Consider the following 18,529-nt stretch of genomic DNA (forward strand, 5'->3'; position numbering starts at 1 on the left):
TGGCTAGTCGCTATCGCTATCGTAGCCGAGCTTCGTCGCAAGCGTCGGTTTCTTCTGTAGCAATTTAATAGCATCTAATGATTTATTCGCAAAAATTGACGACGGCTGCGGAGCAGGGAGAGCCTTTGGAGCTTTCTCGACATCCTCTTGCGTCTCTTCTCCGTCTGCTGTTTTCTGCTCCGGCTCTTTCTCTTCCACACGTCTCAATTTCTCCTGCATCGTTGCCAAAAGTTTTTTAGCGGTCTCCAACGCAGTCTGCTCTTCCTCCTCGCGGTTTCTTTTCTTGGCCACCGGGTCAGGGTCCTCGTTGGCCCATTTAACATTGAGTGCCTCCTCGTCATCGTCTTCCCGAAGAGACTGTCCGTACATTGCCTCCTTGGCAAACTGAGCCTGGCTTTCCAATCTATAGGTGACAAACGCTATGCCTTTGCTTCTCACCACCCTTGTGCGCTCAACTTCTCCATACTCTCCAAAATTCTTATTTACAAGCATCTCCACGTTTCCTTCCATCGATCTGAACTTCTCCACAAACAGCGTCTTGTTGACTTTGTTAAAAGACCCCACTCCGGTCATATCGTCTCGGTAGTCAGCAAATCGCTCTCGCCCAAAACAGTCTACCGTATGAGGAAAAAAGTCCATGTCTGTGGGCAGACGGTGTAGATAATCGCAGTTTTTTCCGTTCGTGCAGTATCCGCGAGCAAAATACAGACAGATGAACTTGTCGCGGTTCACTGATCCCGGCTCCACGTGTTTATCTGCCTTTGTATAGCCTGCATCTTTGGCCGGATGACATCTATGTCGAGCGTGCGCGACGGTTCTGCCGTTATACTCGCCGCCAGTCCATCGGCTATACCACAGGTTAAACACCTGGCCCGTCTGTGGCGGCTTAGTGTCTGCAGTGACGGATTCAGGGTCCAATTGGAGTCTAGCAGGGCGACGAGCCATGAAAAAAAATAATAAAATAAATAAAATAATTTATTTATTTATTCCATGCCCCAGGAATCCCCGTTCAATTCCAACACATTCGGGAACACGCTCTCGCTTCGTGTGGACGGGAATTTCCTGTCGACCATGTCGATTGCTCCCAGCGGGCGTGATGTTGTTTTGGCGGGAAGGAAAGGTCTTTTCGTCATCGACCTCGACGACCCTTTTGCCGCTCCTCGCTGGCTCCACCACCAAACGTCCTGGGAGGTGGCCGACGTGCAATGGTCGCCTCACAAGAGCAAACCGTCATGGGTGGTATCCACCTCCAACCAAAAGGCGATGGTCTGGAACCTGGCCAGACCGTCTCACAACGCTATAGAACATGTCCTCCATTCTCATACGAGAGCGATCACTGATATAAACTTCCATCCTAACCATCCCGAGTTGCTGGCCACGTGCTCTGTCGATACTATGGTGTTATCGTGGGACATGAGGAGCCCGCAAAAGCCAATAAACAGCTGGTCTGATTGGCGTGCTGCTGCTTCGCAAGTCAAATGGAACTACATGAACTCGAACGTTTTGGCATCTGCACACGATAACAATATTCTCATATGGGATATTCGAAAGGGAGCCATTCCGCTTGTGAAAATACAAGCGCACAATGCGCGAATTAACGGTATCGACTGGAGCAAAACCGAGGTCGACAAGATTATTTCCTGCTCCAATGATATGAGTGTCAAGTTCTGGGACCAAAGCAAGCCAGAGAAGGCAATATACACCATCAGAACAGACTTTCCGGTGAGCAGGGCGCGCCATGCGCCGATTGGCGATCACATTTGCGGCATCATGCCGTCGCGTGGCGGACAGAACTCCATATACATTGTGAAATATAAAGACGAAATAGGAGAAAGCAAATTGAAGCCAAGCTATATTTTTAAGGGACATACAGAGCCGGTCAAAGATTTTCTGTGGAGAAGCAGACATTCGCCAAACGCCGAGGTGGACGACCGCGAGTTCCAGCTGGTCACATGGTCTGCAGACTGCGATCTTCGTCTGTGGCCTATCCAGGAGGACATTTACGACAATTTTAACTACATAAGAAACCAGCCATTAGTTGACCCGTTGCCAGACTACAGCTACGAAACATATCGTCGCGAGCCGCCAGTTACTTCAGAAAATAACCTGATCATCCGGCGACGGAGAAACACCAACCTCATTTCCAGCAGAAACAGCTTCACGTTGCAAAACGACCAATTCAACCATCTTAACTGGATTTCGGGTATCCGAATTGGCCAGTCGGCTATCCAGCAGATGGACGTCCAAGTTGGGGACAGCACGCAACCGGCCAATTTGGCGGAGGAGGTTGGAAACGTGGGCCACAAGTTCCCCAAGGTGAGATTTGAGAGAATTAGTGTGTCCACTGGCAACTTGGTGATATCTTTGAATGGTCCGTGGAAGGACGAATTGATATTTATTCGCGTGGAAATCGATTTCTCCAAGGAGTACCCATCGCCCAAGGGAATTCCAAAGTTCTCAATTGAGGAGACACACGAGCTCACCGATGAGGACCGCAAGGAGATGCTGGCGCGCTTGGATGAGATTGCCAGCAAATATTGTTCGCTGCGGAAATTCTGTCTCGAGCCCTGCCTACGATTTTTACTTGGAGAAAAAGTCAATTTGGACATCGAGCAGGAGGAGGACGATCTGACGCTAGATCCATTCTCTATTCCGTACGAAGACGCCAACGAGACCGACAACAGTATTGGAATTTCTTCCATCTCTGACAGAGACACAGGCAGTGACTCTGAGGACGAGACTGCTGCAATTGTGGACGTCAACAAGCCGACTTTTGACAGCACGCCGGTCCCAAAGGGCTGTGGGGCCATTTGGACGGCCAGTGGCCATCTCGTGTGTTTCTTCATCCCCAAAGAGGACAAAAAGGCTCCGCAACAGGTGTTCAAGTTTGGGCAGCAGGGATTCAGTTTGGCGAACGGGCTGAAAACCAAGAAAATTGAACACGGGATAGAGCTCCCCACTTCTGCCGAGGCAGACTCCGAGGACGACGTTTCTAGTCTGAGCTCGGAGGCCAGCTTTTCCAACGACCTCGATATTCTCCAATACGACAGGCTGTACAAAACTAAGCTTCCATTGGAGAACGTGGCAAGTAACCCTGGCACGCACACTTCAAAGTCGAAACAAAGCCGCAACATAGTGAAAATCCACGATTTCCGTCACTTAATACCTGCCAAAATGGAGCTGGCCTTTGAGTACAGAGTTTTGGGAGACACGCCTGAAAATTTGGCCAAGTGCAACGCGTTGGTTGCAGAAAAATACGGATTCAAGAATTTGGCCGACTGCTGGAAAATTCTGTCCATTATCCTGGTCAAGGAGGTCCAATTTGAGGACAAGCTTGATCTCGCTATCCATGCGGGTTTTGTATCCAAGGACGAGCCTACAGATAGCTACAAATTTTATTGGGGAGCACATCCATTTGGAGGCAGATGGCTTGCAAAAATGATCATGAATTACTATGAGCGACTGAGTGACGTGCAGATGCTGGCAATGCTGTCCTGTGTGTTGTATGAGCATTTCGAAAATAAGGACCGGCCAGGCGTCCCAATAAACACTCCCTACTCGCTGAACTCTGTCATTCCTGAAAAAAATATGGTCCGACAGAGTTCCAAGCAAGGACAGGTTGTCTCCTTTGACACCAGGAGCCCTATGGGCTCGTACCATCACATTCTGTCCCAGAATCGACTTTCTTCGGTGAGCACGGCCTCGATTTCCGAAAGCCTTGTTGGTTCACCTGGAGAGCTACATGTCTCTAACCGACGTGGCATCCGTCCTCAAAGCATAGCTCTAGGCCACTACACGCCAGGCGACTCATACTCTATGCATCTGGGCCGCTCTCCGGGTGCCATGTCGCCATCCTCGCTGTCCTCTGCTGGCAACGTCTTCAGCCAGGCTTTCCAGAAATCGCTGAACACCACGGCGCCTGCACCACCTGCCGTACCGGCTACAGTGCCAAAAGTGAACATTCAGATGATCAATACCGACTCACTAGATCTCTACGAGGACGCATATTCAATGTCTCTACTGGACAACCTCGACATTGAGCGGCTACAGATGTACAGAGCAGAGTACGCCAACCTGTTGTTCTGTTGGGGTCTTCCCGTTTCGAGAGCGAAAATCCTCAAATTCAACCACCGCAGCTCGGAGATGCCGTCAAGCTCAGAGCACCGTGGCGAAGTCGGCTGGCTCAAGCCAGTTGGGAAAAGCGTATGGGACAATGTTCGAACGCAGCGGAAATGCCACTATTGCAACCTGCTGAGCCGAAAAAGACTCGTGGTTTGCACGGTCTGCAATCATCTGCTGCACGCTGCGTGCGCGCTTCAGTGGTGGGAGCAGGAGAAGATGGAGGAGTGCTGCAGCGGGTGTGGCTGCAGGTGTCTGGAGCACCGACTTCGAAAGGTGGAAGTGTAAAGTAGTGTACCACCAAACGGCCCAGAATAAAATTACAATCCAAATAAATAAGTAGGCAACTTACCACTTACCAGCAGCAATCTAATCACAAAATAACCCTGTTTCTCTACCAACATGACAAGCCGGTCGCGTCACGATGTACGGCGGCAGCTTTTTCGCGGTATCACTACGAGGATCTCTTCTCACAACCACGGCGGAGTCAAGGATGAAGATAAGGAACAAGTAGCGACCCAGCAGCGGAGCCAGCCGCAGAGTACAGAACCTGGTCGGCGCAGAGCATTGAGACGGAGCAGCGTCATTACGCCGACGCTGGCGACAAAATCCAATGTGATGACTCTGACGCCAAGCAACACATACTCCTCGACGAGTCTGGTTTCTGGCTCGACCGACATCAACAGCACCGACGTTAGCGATAAGGTCTCGTTGCGGCAGAAGAGCGAGGCAGACATGGACCAGTACGACTACAAAACGTTCAGCACAAAACATCCTCTTCGTCTGTCGAAGATACGCGCGTTTGAGCAGGCGGAGATGGCGCACAAAATGTATTTTGCTAAAGACGAGGAGTTGGAGCACAAGAAAACCGGCATGCTGGTGCAGGTGCCGGGGCTTTCGCCTCGTGAGTCGCGCGAGCTGAGCGCGGAGGCTGGACTCGAGCCGGATGACTCGCAGATGGAGGATTCATACGACTACGCTGTTTACGAGGACGACAGCGACGAGGACACGAGCCTGGACCGAGACGATCCATTTGTTTCTGCAGATAGACGACTGAAAATCATGAAGAACGCTCTGCGACCGGTGACGGAGGAGCAGCTTGTTGCCAAGAAGCTCAAACGGTCGCCGCTGAACGCTGTGTTCCAGACAAGCTCACAGTTCATGAAGGACCTGGACCTGCAGGAGCTGGAGCTGTGGGAACTGATGAATGAGGAGTTTGAGAAGGAGATGGAGGCAGTCGAGGCCGAGGCCAGAGAGGGAGACAAGCGACAAAGCCAGCTTAATCTACTCGACACGTCGCTGGAATCGCTGTCGCACGCCGCATCTCCAGAGTTGTCGATGGTTGTGTTTGACAGTCTGCGCCGCAAGATCAAGCAGGACATGAACCAGGACAACCTGGAGTTCAGTATAAGTACGAATTAATGGAAAAGTCGGTCGACGTCGATCGGCGCGCGTTTCTCAGACCCCGGCCCAGCCACCTACTGCTAAAATTTCTGCACAGCCTCGCGCAACACCCTAGTGGCAAACTAAGCAAGAACAATTAATAGCCATCGCTTGTATTAACCTGGTGGTTTTAGTGTGCTAAAATTGTCGTTATGAACGTTATCAAGCTGCAGGTATGTGTGGTTTTGCGCAATGGACGAGCTAACTGTTTCTTAGAAAAAATTCCCTGTGTTGGAACAACAGGACCTCTTCAATATTATTGATGACTTCCGCAAAATCGACTTGGACGACAAGGGCTGGGTAGACAGGAAACACGTGATTGAAGCCGTCTCTAACGACGGCAAGGGCTCGTACGACGATATCAGAGAAACTTTGAAGCAGGTCAATGTGGACGCTTCGGGACATGTGGAGTTGGAAGACTTTGTCGAGCTGCATGCGAAATTGAAGGAAAAAAAGCTTCAGCCGCCTCCATCTGGCTCCTCTGGCGTCAGTGCCGGTTCTGCTGTGTCCGGTAGCTCGTCAGCAGGCGGCTTTGTTCACAGAGGTACGGGTGCTTCGGCTAAGGTTATTGTTACCGGTAAATCGGGAACCACGCACACTATCAACGACGAGGAGAGAATTGAGTTCACCAGACACATCAATGCTGTGTTAGCAGGAGATCCACATGTCGGCGACAGATTGCCTTTCCCATTGGACACTTTCCAGATCTTTGACGAGTGCACGGACGGTCTGGTTCTTTCCAAGCTGATTAATGACTCTGTTCCAGATACTATCGATACTAGGGTGCTCAACATCCCCAAGAAAGGAAAGAAACTGAACAATTTCACCATGCTGGAAAACGCCAACATTGTGCTTAACTCCGCTAAGGCTATTGGCTGCGTGGTGGTTAACGTGCACTCCGAAGATATCATTGAGGGAAAAGAACACTTGATTCTAGGCCTTATCTGGCAGATCATCAGAAGAGGATTGCTCAGCAAAATCGATATTAAGCTCCATCCTGAGCTTTACAGACTGCTGGAAGACGACGAGACCTTGGAACAGTTCCTCAGACTGCCTCCAGAACAGATCTTGCTCAGATGGTTCAACTACCATCTGAAGGCAGCAAACTGGCATAGAAGAGTGTCAAACTTTACGAGTGACGTGAGCGATGGAGAAAACTACACCATTTTGTTGAACCAGTTGCAGCCAGAGTCCTGCTCCAAGGCTCCTTTGCAGACGCCTGACCTGTTGCAGAGAGCTGAGCAGGTGCTGGAAAATGCTGATAAGATCGGGTGCAGAAAGTACTTGACTCCTACTGCCTTGGTTGCCGGTAACCCACGTCTGAACCTTGCCTTTGTGGCTCATCTTTTCAACACTCATCCTGGTCTGGACCCAATCGAGGAGAGCGAGAGGCCAGAAATTGAGGAGTTCGATGCAGAGGGCGAGAGAGAGGCTAGAGTGTTTACTCTGTGGCTTAACTCTTTGGAAGTCGATCCGCCAGTGGTTTCTTTGTTTGAAGACCTAAAGGACGGTACTATTTTGCTGCAGGCTTTCGACAAGGTGATGCCCGGTTCTGTTAGCTTGAACCACATAAATAAGAGACCAACCTCAGGAAAGGAGATGATGAGATTCAAGGCGCTGGAAAACACTAATTATGCGGTTGAGGTTGGAAAGGCCAACCGGTTTTCGCTTGTCGGTATTGAAGGTTCTGACATTGTGGATGGCAACAAGATGCTCACCCTGGGACTGGTGTGGCAATTGATGAGAAGAAACATCAACAATACGCTCCAGAAACTTGCCTCCAACGGTAAAGAGCTTACCGATGCCGAGATCCTTAATTGGGCCAACACGCAGGTCACCAAGGGTGGTAAGAACTCGACGATTCGCTCTTTCAAAGATCCTTCGTTGGCCACGGGTGTTTTCCTTCTCGACGTGCTGAATGGCTTGAAGCCAGGCTACGTTGACTACTCGCTGGTTACTTCAGGTGCTACCGAGGAAGAGAGATACGCCAATGCCAGATTGGCCATTTCAATTGCTAGAAAGCTTGGTGCTTTGATCTGGTTGGTGCCAGAGGATATCAACGAGGTCAGATCAAGACTGATTCTCACATTTGTTGGGTCCTTAATGTCCTTGAAGGTGTGATGATCTGTATTCTAAAATAGAATTTGAAAAATGCGTAAATTAATTATTGAACTTTTATAAACCGAGTTAATCGTCTGCGTACACTTTTCTAGTATCTGCAATTTGGTTTTTTAATTTCTCATCCCATTGTAATTTGAGGTCTTCAAAGTACTTTGCCACGTCTGCCTGGCCCGTTGCATCGACCTCTGTAATCTTGAGGTACTCTTTACCGGTGATAGTACATGCACTGCCGTATTTTTTCTCCTGCAGGTCCAGCTCTGGATTGGCTTTTAGACAGACGAAAATCGGAGCGTTAGCGCCTTTCCAGCCCGATATATTGTGCCACGGCGAGCCACAAAGCCTTGCCACGTAGAACATCAGCAGCATTCCGTAGAATGTGAGCGGGTTGAGGTACTGGAAGAACGAGAACGAGGTGAATATGCCTGGGTGGGTCAAGTACTGGTTGATGCCATACCTGGACTTGAGTTCTTTGTATGAGCCGAGATGGAGCAAGTCGACAAGCCGCTTTGAGCCCTCGTACGAGATGTCAGACCTAAGCAGCTGTAGATCGTCAAAGGACAAAAACGAAGGTTTTGACATTATGCTCGAGATCCACACGACCCGGGGATTTTTAGAGTGCGACAGTAATGGCTCGGCCAGATGCTGTACAAAGTAATAAGGTCCAAACACGTTTGCCTGGAACACGAGCCCCAACCCGTCGGAAGACTTGACACCTACTTTCTGAATCTTGTACGTGGGGAAAGTCGAGGCCTGCACTGGGTTGGAGAGAACTTCTTTGGTGGCCTGGATCCAGTCTATGCCCGAGTAGACGCCCTGGGCAGCATTGATGAAGAGGTAGTCGAGCTTGTTGTGGTTTTTCTTGAGTTCGTAGATCGCCGCGAGAATGGACACCATGTTGGAGAAGTCGACAAGGACATAGTCGAAGTCCAGAATGGCTATACGACGCACATGTTTTTCGTTGTGCTCTTTAATCTTGTTTATCGCCTCAATGGCTTTAGGGAGTGTTCTGGACGTGACAATGATGGTCAGCCTGGTTTCAGAAGGAACTTCGACCAGTAGACGATAGGCAATGTTGAGCCCCAAATTGCTGTTGGTGCCGGTGATCAGGGCCACGAGACTCATGGAGAAAATAAATATTGAACGAGTTACACAGCCTGACAAAACAATAAATAGGCCAGTTCCAAGACAAACAACGTGTCTCTGCCAACATGTTCCTGCCAAAAAGTTCCTGATGTCTTCCAACCAGCAGGTGGAGTCGGTTTGAAATTCCCTCCGAAAGCTTTCCCCTGTGACCACATGTTGCTACACTCAAACCATGTGCCATGCACTAACAATAGAAATTTGTTTCAGTTTCAAGACCGCCCTTTATCGTGCGGCACAGCCCGCCATGCGACCGCTGATTAGCAAGTCTCAGCACTAATTATGTCCCGACATGCAGAATATGAAACTTACGGCTTTTCTAGACCAATTGGTCCCCAGTGTCTCAGAATCAACCTTATATATAGACGTCGATGCAACAAGGTCTTGCCAACCATGCACGCCAAACAATTTGTTTTCAACCTGAGAGACTACGAGGTGAGAGACATTCTGGGCGAGGGAGCCTACGGAGTGGTCGCGCTGGGCGTCCATAGAAGATCGGGCACCACGGTTGCAGTCAAGAAGATTGAACCGTTCGAAAGAGAGCTCTTTTGTCTGCGCACGCTCAGAGAAATCAAACTACTCAAACACTTCAAGCACAACAACATCATCAGCATTCTCGATATCCAGAAACCCCGCGACTTCGAATCCTTCAGAGAGGTGTACATCGTGCAGGAGTACATGGAGACGGACCTGCATCACGTGATCCGGTCGCAGACGCTGAGCGACGACCATGTGCAGTATCTGATGTACCAGGCTTTGAAGGGCGTCAAGTGTCTGCACTCGTGCGGTGTGATCCATAGAGACCTGAAGCCGGCGAATTTGTTGGTAAACTCCAATTGCGACCTCAAGATCTGCGATTTTGGGCTCGCTCGCGTCGGCAGAGACGATTCCTCGTCGGTTTCAGAATCCAAGGACTCTTTTCTCACAGAGTACGTGGCCACACGGTGGTACCGAGCTCCAGAGATCATGCTCACGTCCTCCCAGTACTCCAAAGCAATCGATATCTGGTCGCTGGCATGTATTTTGGCGGAGATGCTGCTCAGGGAGCCGTTTCTCCCAGGCAAGGACTATAGACATCAGCTACTTCTTATATTTGAGATTCTGGGCACGCCCACGGGAGCCGATTTCCAGTCTATCAAGTCCAAGCGTGCGAGAGAGTACATTCGTTCGCAGAGGTTTTTCAAAAAGATTCCTCTTCGAAAAATATTTCCACATGCCAATCCGTCCGCTGTGGACCTAATGGAGAAGATGCTGAAATTTGATCCAACCCAGAGACTCACAGTGGAGGAGGCGTTAGAGCATCCGTACTTTGGTGCGTACCGGGTTATCGAGGAGGAGACTACGGCGGTCCCAATTCCAAAGGACTTCTTCTTTTTCGACGACTGCAAGGAGCAGCTCGAGATGATTGATTTGAAAAGAATGCTGTATGCTGAAATTCTAGCTACCTAATTCAGTGATAATAAAAAATCGGGGGTCTCTCAAAGACTGGTTTTAGGTGTGGCAATCTATTGAAACAGAATATTTAATTGCAACAGTAGTATTATCTTGCAACTATTCTATGATCAATGCACGCAAGCAGAGAGTGCTGGCTATTGCTGCACTGTGCTTTCTGATCATTCTGTTTGTGTCCGTGACCAATACCGGCGATAAGAAGCCGCAACTGCTTGCTGGGGAACGATCCTATTCTCCCACCCCGGGCAACAATAAGCTGGCCCAGGCTGGAGGAAACGTGAACCAGCTTGTCAAGGACAAGTCGGGGGTGATTGACGAGTCGAAAGTGAAGCAGGCAGAGGAGTTTTCCAGCGTCAAGCCTCCTGTGAAGGCTCCTAGTGGCGACTCGTCGCAGAAGAAGATCACAGCAGACACGTCGAAGAAAGCCGGATCGGCAAAGGAAAATCTGGCCATAAAAGATCAAAAAGGTCCGGCAGACACGAAGGAACAGAAGTTGGCCGACTCAAAAGATTCACTTGGAAACAGTGTCGCCAAAGATGAAACCAAAGCCGACATCCAGCGTTCAAACGTAGACTCTAAGAAATTGGCTGATTCGGACGTCAAGAAGGTGGCGGACCACGAGGATAGCGCCGGGTTTGACGCAGCCAAGGAGTTCAAGGAGATTCTCAGTCTTTCTCCTGTGGCTATCTTCTCCAAATCTTACTGTCCATACTCTAAGAAACTCAAGGATTTGTTGCAAACGAGCTACGACATCACTCCTCAGCCCACAGTTGTTGAGCTGGATCTCCACAAACACGGCAAAGAGCTCCAGGACTATATTGCCTCGGTGTCAGGCAGAAGAACTGTGCCGAACCTGTTTGTTAACGGCGTCAGCCGCGGTGGCTCGGATGAAATGAGCGCTTTGCATGCCGACAACAAGCTTCTTGACCAGCTCACTGCGTGGGGAGGTCCAAAGGTTAAGGTGGAAAAGATCAATAAGCCTTCGAACTCGTAACGGCACCCGCTTACGTAACCTTTAATATTTAATTATTTTCATCATGTACGCTTCACCCACTATAGACAGCATTGACGGCGAGGTGGCCATTCGGAAGCCAGAGTACGTCCCTTGTGGCATTAAAGAGCCATCACAGGGCATACGAAAGCTTATCAAAAGTCTGGATCTCGCTAAGCACCAAGAAGGCGGGTATTTCAAAGAGACAGACAGATCGCCGTTCTATATGGAAAACCCTTACTATCCAGGACACAACAGGGGAACTGAAGACGAGCCTTTGAGGCTAGGGAAGTCAACAGAGCCAGTTCTGCCTCATCCAGAAGATGCCCAAAAGAAAATAACTCCTCACAGAAACACCTCAACCTTAATACACTATTTATTGACTTGCGATGCCTACATGGGAAGACTCCATAAAAACCATTCGCGCATAATTCACATTCTACAAAGGGGCCGTGGTCAATACGTTTTGGTGTACCCTGACGGGACGATAAAGTCGTTTGTTGTTGGCTTCGATGTGGAAAAAGGAGAGGTGACTCAATGGGTAGTCCCTGGAGAGGTGTACAAGGCATCATTCTTGCTACCGTTGAACGGCGAGCCATCTGCTGACGACCATTTGCTGATTAGCGAGGTTGTAGTTCCAGGGTTTGAGTTTGACGATCATCGGTTCATGCGAAGCTATGAAGAGCTGAAGGCGCTGGTTGGAGACCGTGCCGAGGAGCTTAAATGGCTACTGGAGGCCAACTGAGAGTTGCAACCAAGTATAGTTTTTTTTGTTGTTACACGTGATTTACACGTGACACACACGTAACCCTCTCCGTGAAAAAAATACCCAGCCGGTTTTTCACAATTAAAATTTTCAAAGTTTATTGGACTAGTTTAATAGATCAAGATGGCTACTGAATTGACCGTGCAGTCTGAGAAGGCTTTCCAGAAGGTAAGTGACAGAGATAGATGATGCGACAACGCCAGCAATAAGGACGAGCGAAAAGTTCCGCGAAGTACGTCAGTTTCCACCATACGAGACGTCAACAGTTGGAAACTCGTATTTCGCCAGACTCCTTCGGACTCTCAAGCGCAGCGTTGTCCTACCCAGTATTCTAACACCTCAGCAACCACACATCTTCACCAACCCAAAGGCTAAGGCCTCCAGAAGAACCAAGAGATGGTACAAGGACGTCGGTCTGGGATTCAAGACTCCTAAGTCCGCTATTGAGGGTACCTACATTGACAAGAAGTGTCCTTTCACCGGTACTGTCTCTATCAGAGGTAGAATTCTGACCGGTACTGTTGTGTCCACCAAAATGCACAGAACCATCATCATCAGAAGAGACTACTTGCACTACATCCCTAAATACAACAGATACGAGAAGAGACACAAGAATCTCGCTGCTCACGTTTCTCCAGCTTTCAGAGTTCAAGAGGGTGACATTGTGACTGTTGGACAGTGCAGACCACTTTCCAAGACCGTTAGATTCAACGTTGTTAAGGTTGCTTCTGCTAAGGGTAAGGCCAAGGCTTTCACCAAGTTCTAAGTTAGTTAGATGTATAATCATAAGGATGAGTATTGAACAATTTTCCCCGTAAGCTGGTGCAAGGATGCGCTTGCAACTTTTTCTCGCCGTCGCACCTGATAAAATTTTTTTCCAAGTAGCAAACTCACTTACCCTCTCACCTTTGTATCTTACCCTGTCTTGAAGGGTAACTCAGTATATTTGATAAGATAAGGCCAGAATTTTGATGCTGGATCAGCAACACCAGGAGGCACAGGAGCAGATTGGAGGTGCTCGCGCCCTGCTGGAGCTGGGCACAAAACAGAAAGAAGGCGGAGATCAAAACAACGACGTCGACCAGCATTCCAAGCACGACGATGAGGATGAACCGCTTGACCGATCGAGGAAGCGTAACTTCTCGAACGACGACGACATGTCGCAGCTGGAATTCCAGCAGTGGACCACAGGATTTTTGGCTGACGATCTGGAGGGCCAAGAGGGGGACAACGACACCGACGGATACCATTTTGGGAACCAGTCTGGGCTTGGAATCCCGTCGTTGAGTCAGAACAGCTCAAAGAGACCAAAAAAGACCTCGCGAAAGGATACGAACGGCATTAGTGGAAGGAATGGTACGCCATCCGCGAGTAACGTTCATGCGGTTAGAATAAAAAATATCAATGTGGACCCAGAATTGGCAAATCTCGACACCTCTTCGTTTGTACAGGATGCCATGATTGATGCCAGAACTCTGGCCAGTCTGGGATCTATTGACCACGAATATTTGAGACATGCTGCGGAGGGCGCACATTCAGAGTCTGCTGAGGACGAGGTCCAGCATTTGGCAGTCCAAGCTGTTAATCAGGCTGTTGCCGCAGCGCAGGCCCAGGCCGCCGCTGTGATGGAGAAAAATGAACGTCAACCGAACGGAGAAGCTCACGATAGAAAACACCTACCGACTCCGCCTCTGCCGCCTGACTCTCAACAAGACAGGTCTGGGTCTCGAGGAATGTCTCCTTCGGGCCATCCATTTTCCGTGCCTAGCGCAGAGACAGCCGCGCTGGTTGCCGAGGCTGCTGAGAAGGCGCGGAGCTATGTCACCGTTCATTCGCAAGGACGCTCGTTTTCGAAGGAAGAGTCGAACGCAATCGACCTGTTCATCACAGAATATCAAAACATCAATAACATGACGAGAGAGGAGATTTGCAAACGAATTTGGTCAAATGAACGGAAAAAGGACGACTTCTGGGAATCACTGCAGAAGGTGTTGCCCGAGAGAACGCGAGCATCGTTGTACAAGCACGTTCGCAGAACTTACCATATATTCAACGTCAGAGGAAAATGGTCGCCGGAGGACGACGAGCGTCTTGCCCAGCTGGCTGCCAAGATGGAGGGCCAATGGAAGGAGATTGGAAAGGAGATGAACAGAATGCCCGAGGACTGCAGAGACAGATGGAGGAACTACGTCAAGTGCGGAAATAATAGGCTCAGGCACAAGTGGTCTTTGGAAGAGGAAGATAAGCTACGGAGCGTGATTCATGGCATGTTGCGGGAGCAGACGGCCAACTCTGAGTCGATGGGAGTTGAGCCAGTAATTAATTGGACCTTAGTCAGCGAGAGAATGGGCGGCACGCGCTCTAGAATTCAATGCAGATACAAGTGGAACAAGTTGGTGAAGCGCGAGGCTGGAAACCGTGCGCGAAGCGTAGACCTGGAGACCAGAAATTGGCTGCTTGCCCGGTTGAGAGAGATTTGGAACCGCGAGGGTACAGATTCCATTGATTGGGATACCTTGGCATCTTTGCATCCAAGCAATGTTTGGTCGGGCGCAGACTTCAAAAAATGCTTCGAAAAAATGAAGTCCACCGTCGCCGGTTATAAGAAGAAACCATTTATCGAGATTGTGGACACATTGCTTCAGGAAAACACAGAGAATTATTTTGACTCTGAGAACAAGAGCGAGGACAAGAAGAAGGAGGCGGACAGGCCGGACTCCAAGAAACCCGAGGCGGAGGTGTCGCTTTCTGAGCTTCAGGATTTGGTGAAACGGGAAGTGGAGGCTATTGAGTTTCAGTAATGTATACTTCTATGTAACTATTTGATATAAACTACGAGCTGCTTTTTATGGGCTTAAATAAAAGTTGGTACCCTATTTCTATTTTGCTCAGTCCGTTCGGCCCGTTTTTATTGTTATTTTTTTTGTCAATACACTGATTTTTCAGATAAAATTAAGCTGCAGAATTTCTATCCGGACATTTTTTTTTGACGAAAATAAACCCTTTGGAGGTCACCGTTTCCCTTAATGCCAAAGCTAGACGATACAAAGAATAACAAACAGCGTAAGCGGAATAGGGTCCCTATTTCCTGCACAATATGTCGTCGCCGCAAGGTAAAGTGCGATAAGAAGAAGCCGGAATGCACCAATTGTATAAAGAATGGTGTCCAGCATTTGTGCAGGTATTTGGAGCCAAGTTGGGCAAAACCTTTGAACGAAAATGAGCTACATTTCCCCGGCACCACGGTAACGTCGCACACCCGGGAATCGTCGCTAGACTTCGTTGACAGGGACCAGGAGATGAAGCGATTGTTGGCCAGAATTAGAGAGCTGGAAAACGAAAATGGGGAGCTCAAGCGGAAAAAGACCAAGCCGGGCACCTCCAGACCCTTGTTACGCAACACTGATGATCTTGTTGATTTCATCCGCAACTCGAATATCCTCTTTACAGCGAAAAAGGGGCCTACCTATAATTTCCCAATAATCTATCAAATCAGCGTCTTTTCCTGGATGTTTGTGGTGAGAAACGATTCCTACCTTAATGATCTATGGCTCAAGATATTGAAACTACGCAAACACTATGAATACTACTACAGCAGCAAAAACGCAATGGCCGATGCGTCGAAATCGCTGGAGACAGACTATACGAACTACGATTTTAAAATGAGCCACATTCGGCAGCAAAATAAAAACCACGAGGTCCCGAAGGAGAAGAGCAACGAGCACACAAGCAAGCTAAAGAAGTTCCTTGAAACAGCCATGGTGCTCAACAAGCCACAGCCCGATGCCAAGTGCCCGATCACGGGAGAGTCCGGCGTTTGTCCTGCACATGAGTCTCCTTCTGTAGAGAAGTCAACAACCAGAGTGAGAAAGTGTCCGGTCCTTCATACCGAGGACTCTTCCGAAGGGGCTTTGAATTTCTCCAAGGATGACGACGAGGAAGACGAAATGGAAGACCCAAAAGTGTGTCCGTTGATGATAGGCGACGCCAGGGCCTTGTTCAAAGAAAAGCTTTCGAGAATGTCCGTGTCTGCGATCAGAGACCTTCCGCACTCAAAGTCTCCAAAAGTGACGTCCATTTCCGCCGACGTCGTGGAGACTCCTACTGGCACTGCTGCTGCGTCGCCCAACGCAGCAGGAGACGAGCCGGCTTTTTCAGGACCACAGGAGCCACGCACCACGATCGACGGATTGCAGAGACTAAACAAGAACAACGGCACGAAAAAAATCAAGACTATCTCGCCGTCTGCAATCAAAAGCCTCAACTACAATAACACCAAACAGGTGATTGCGGTGATCGAAAAACACTTGCCGGACCGCGAGGTTGTTTGGTTGTTAATTGACCGATTTTTCGACAAGCTCTATATTCACCTTCCTTACGTTGACGAGGAGAGTTTCCGGGCCCGGATTGCGTCAATCATCGATGCCACCGATGCCTCGTCGCAGCGAATTCGGCTGGGCTCCATTGGATCGCAGTATTGCGAAGAGTTTTTGAATGTGTGTCTATTGCTGATTATTCTTCGTTTGAGTTGGTTATCTCTGCCATCCAGGATGTCTGATTCGCTCTCACTGGAGGAACAGGTGATGATGAGACCCGAGAACATCATCACAATGGTTTTGGTCGATATGGTGAAGGAGATCTTTTCCAGTGCAAAGATTATGAGTAAGCCGTCTTTGATCATCTTTCAGGTTGGGCTGTTTTTGAAGCTGTACAATATTTTGTCACCAGAAGATGGATTCGACCTCGAAGATTCTTACTCGAACTCAAACACGACGCTGCTTAACTCCAACGATCTCAGTGGAGACCTCACGAACGAGAATCCAAATATGAACGCTCCTAATTTTATGTACATGCTGATCCAGCTGGCCATCACTATTGGGCTGAACAGAGACCCTCTCAACTTCAAGAACTTCTACCCGGCCACAGAGGACCCTGTTTCAAATGCCAGACTGTTCAGAAAGAGACATCTTTGGAGAAAACTCTGGTACGGTCTTCTGGGATTGAGCATTGAGAGCAACCTCAGCCTTGGAGACTATAAAAAAGGACTTCCGATTGAAATCGACATCGACCCGACTCTCGGATCGGTCAATAAGACCTGGGATTGTCGGCTTCCTGGAGGAGTGGAGCAAGGTGTTTTAGAAAAGAGCTTTAACGGAGCACTGCTGAAAAAAGAGCAGCTGGTTGTCACAAACTTCAAGGACTCAATTTTAGTCTACCATCTTCTCTACAAGGGAATGAGTATTCTGTTTTCTGTGGACTCCACGCCGACCTCTAGAGACTTCGACCAGATCATGGCCAAGTTGCTGGACCTCATTTCTGACCGATCGCGAATCAAGCTGAACATGGCTTCGTTCCTCAACAACGAGGATGAAACACCGTTGGATCACTGTGTGAAGATCTACCGGTTCAAGTTGCACCTAGTGATCAAATCGATGCTTTTCGCTCTGAATTATCTGCTTTTCCTGAACCATGAACAAAAGTTTAATAGACTCATTTCTGAAAAGAATTTCACCATGAATAAGCTGGAAAAACAAAAAGAATACATGAACACATACTTTGAAAGCTGTCTGCTGCTTGCTGTCGACAACTACGATATCTTCAACCAGATCTACGAAAAAAGCGATACGCTGTACCCCAGCTGCGGCTCGCAATTGATTTTGTATCCGTACCTGCTGATATTGAACCACCGCTCGCACGAATTCCTCATCTCGCTAATTCTTCGGTTGCAGCAGAACTCGCCGATCGTGATGGAGATTCTCAACCGCAACAACATAGACAAGGACGAGCTCTTGAGCCGTCTGTTCAACTACCTCCAGTCGTTCTTGGACAAGCTGGAAGATCTCACAAAGCTGTATTACTACGCCTGGAGACTGAAAAAGATGGTCAAGTTCTTCCACAACATCCTGGCCAACTCAAACAAGCTGTTCAACATCAACTTCAAGACCTTGGGCGAGAACGAGCAGAACAAACAGGAGATCACGTTGCAAACTCCAAAAGTGTCGCAGCCACTGCAGCTGCACCAGACCCCTAGGCCGATCAAGCGCGAGCCAACAAACGCATTTGAGATCGCGTTCGGTACCTCGAAGCTGCCGCCAGTTACGGACTTCACAGGTGCCAACGACCCAATGGCACAGCCGGCTTCAGAGCAGGTGGAGGCGAACGTCAATGCTGCTTCGATGCCGGACATGTTTGACGACATGTTCTTCAGCGAATTGTCGGATATCAACGGCATGATGACGGGTGAGACGATTCCAAATACGATGATGGATATGCCGCAAATGGTGTCGCCAGACCATCCGATGGGCAACGGAGTGCCGGGGCCTGGCTTCCACAACTCTCTCAACGAGATCGACTTCACCAACGTCGATCTCACCTCACAGTTCGAGAACTACCCGATGAACTACGAGAACGCGTACCCGAACGGGCTGGGGAACCTCAACTTCCATTTCGGCTGAGCCAGCTGTATAATATACGTAGACGTTATGAACAGATTTATG

The 18,529-nt window shown here is 49.0% G+C and overlaps 11 protein-coding genes across 11 annotated transcripts; 9 read left to right on the forward strand and 2 right to left on the reverse strand.

Moving 5' to 3' along the window:
- Positions 1-3: 3 nt before the first annotated feature.
- On the reverse strand, positions 4-945 carry HPODL_01045 (Pre-mRNA-splicing factor CWC2; the record flags this gene model as incomplete). The annotated part of the gene is made up of 1 exon (XM_014079495.1): positions 4-945. One exon carries the CDS (start codon positions 943-945, stop codon positions 4-6), a length of 942 nt encoding a protein of 313 aa, XP_013934970.1.
- Positions 946-990: 45 nt separating this feature from the next.
- HPODL_01046 (uncharacterized protein) lies at positions 991-4,407 on the forward strand (the record flags this gene model as incomplete). The annotated part of the gene is made up of 1 exon (XM_014079496.1): positions 991-4,407. The coding sequence occupies one exon, from the start codon at positions 991-993 to the stop codon at positions 4,405-4,407; it is 3,417 nt and encodes a 1,138-aa protein (XP_013934971.1).
- Positions 4,408-4,737: 330 nt separating this feature from the next.
- HPODL_05184 (uncharacterized protein) lies at positions 4,738-5,541 on the forward strand (the record flags this gene model as incomplete). Its single annotated transcript, XM_014079497.1, has 1 exon — positions 4,738-5,541. One exon carries the CDS (start codon positions 4,738-4,740, stop codon positions 5,539-5,541), a length of 804 nt encoding a protein of 267 aa, XP_013934972.1.
- Positions 5,542-5,714: 173 nt separating this feature from the next.
- Positions 5,715-7,683, forward strand: HPODL_05185 (Fimbrin; the record flags this gene model as incomplete). The annotated part of the gene is made up of 2 exons (XM_014079498.1): positions 5,715-5,735; positions 5,779-7,683. The coding sequence occupies 2 exons, from the start codon at positions 5,715-5,717 to the stop codon at positions 7,681-7,683; spliced, it is 1,926 nt and encodes a 641-aa protein (XP_013934973.1).
- A 66-nt stretch (positions 7,684-7,749) lies between these two features.
- HPODL_01047 (3-keto-steroid reductase) lies at positions 7,750-8,805 on the reverse strand (the record flags this gene model as incomplete). Its single annotated transcript, XM_014079499.1, has 1 exon — positions 7,750-8,805. One exon carries the CDS (start codon positions 8,803-8,805, stop codon positions 7,750-7,752), a length of 1,056 nt encoding a protein of 351 aa, XP_013934974.1.
- Positions 8,806-9,105: 300 nt separating this feature from the next.
- Positions 9,106-10,272, forward strand: HPODL_01048 (Mitogen-activated protein kinase; the record flags this gene model as incomplete). The annotated part of the gene is made up of 1 exon (XM_014079500.1): positions 9,106-10,272. One exon carries the CDS (start codon positions 9,106-9,108, stop codon positions 10,270-10,272), a length of 1,167 nt encoding a protein of 388 aa, XP_013934975.1.
- Positions 10,273-10,381: 109 nt separating this feature from the next.
- Positions 10,382-11,269, forward strand: HPODL_01049 (Monothiol glutaredoxin-6; the record flags this gene model as incomplete). Its single annotated transcript, XM_014079501.1, has 1 exon — positions 10,382-11,269. The coding sequence occupies one exon, from the start codon at positions 10,382-10,384 to the stop codon at positions 11,267-11,269; it is 888 nt and encodes a 295-aa protein (XP_013934976.1).
- A 43-nt stretch (positions 11,270-11,312) lies between these two features.
- HPODL_01050 (uncharacterized protein) lies at positions 11,313-12,011 on the forward strand (the record flags this gene model as incomplete). The annotated part of the gene is made up of 1 exon (XM_014079502.1): positions 11,313-12,011. The coding sequence occupies one exon, from the start codon at positions 11,313-11,315 to the stop codon at positions 12,009-12,011; it is 699 nt and encodes a 232-aa protein (XP_013934977.1).
- A 144-nt stretch (positions 12,012-12,155) lies between these two features.
- On the forward strand, positions 12,156-12,798 carry HPODL_01051 (40S ribosomal protein S11-A; the record flags this gene model as incomplete). Its single annotated transcript, XM_014079503.1, has 2 exons — positions 12,156-12,200; positions 12,376-12,798. The coding sequence occupies 2 exons, from the start codon at positions 12,156-12,158 to the stop codon at positions 12,796-12,798; spliced, it is 468 nt and encodes a 155-aa protein (XP_013934978.1).
- Positions 12,799-13,003: 205 nt separating this feature from the next.
- On the forward strand, positions 13,004-14,833 carry HPODL_01052 (DNA-binding protein REB1; the record flags this gene model as incomplete). Its single annotated transcript, XM_014079504.1, has 1 exon — positions 13,004-14,833. One exon carries the CDS (start codon positions 13,004-13,006, stop codon positions 14,831-14,833), a length of 1,830 nt encoding a protein of 609 aa, XP_013934979.1.
- Positions 14,834-15,058: 225 nt separating this feature from the next.
- On the forward strand, positions 15,059-18,487 carry HPODL_05186 (uncharacterized protein; the record flags this gene model as incomplete). Its single annotated transcript, XM_014079505.1, has 1 exon — positions 15,059-18,487. One exon carries the CDS (start codon positions 15,059-15,061, stop codon positions 18,485-18,487), a length of 3,429 nt encoding a protein of 1,142 aa, XP_013934980.1.
- Positions 18,488-18,529: the final 42 nt, after the last annotated feature.

Source organism: Ogataea parapolymorpha, chromosome IV, assembly GCF_000187245.1.
Source record: "Ogataea parapolymorpha DL-1 chromosome IV, whole genome shotgun sequence".
Classification (NCBI taxonomy): Eukaryota; Fungi; Ascomycota; class Pichiomycetes; order Pichiales; family Pichiaceae; genus Ogataea; species Ogataea parapolymorpha.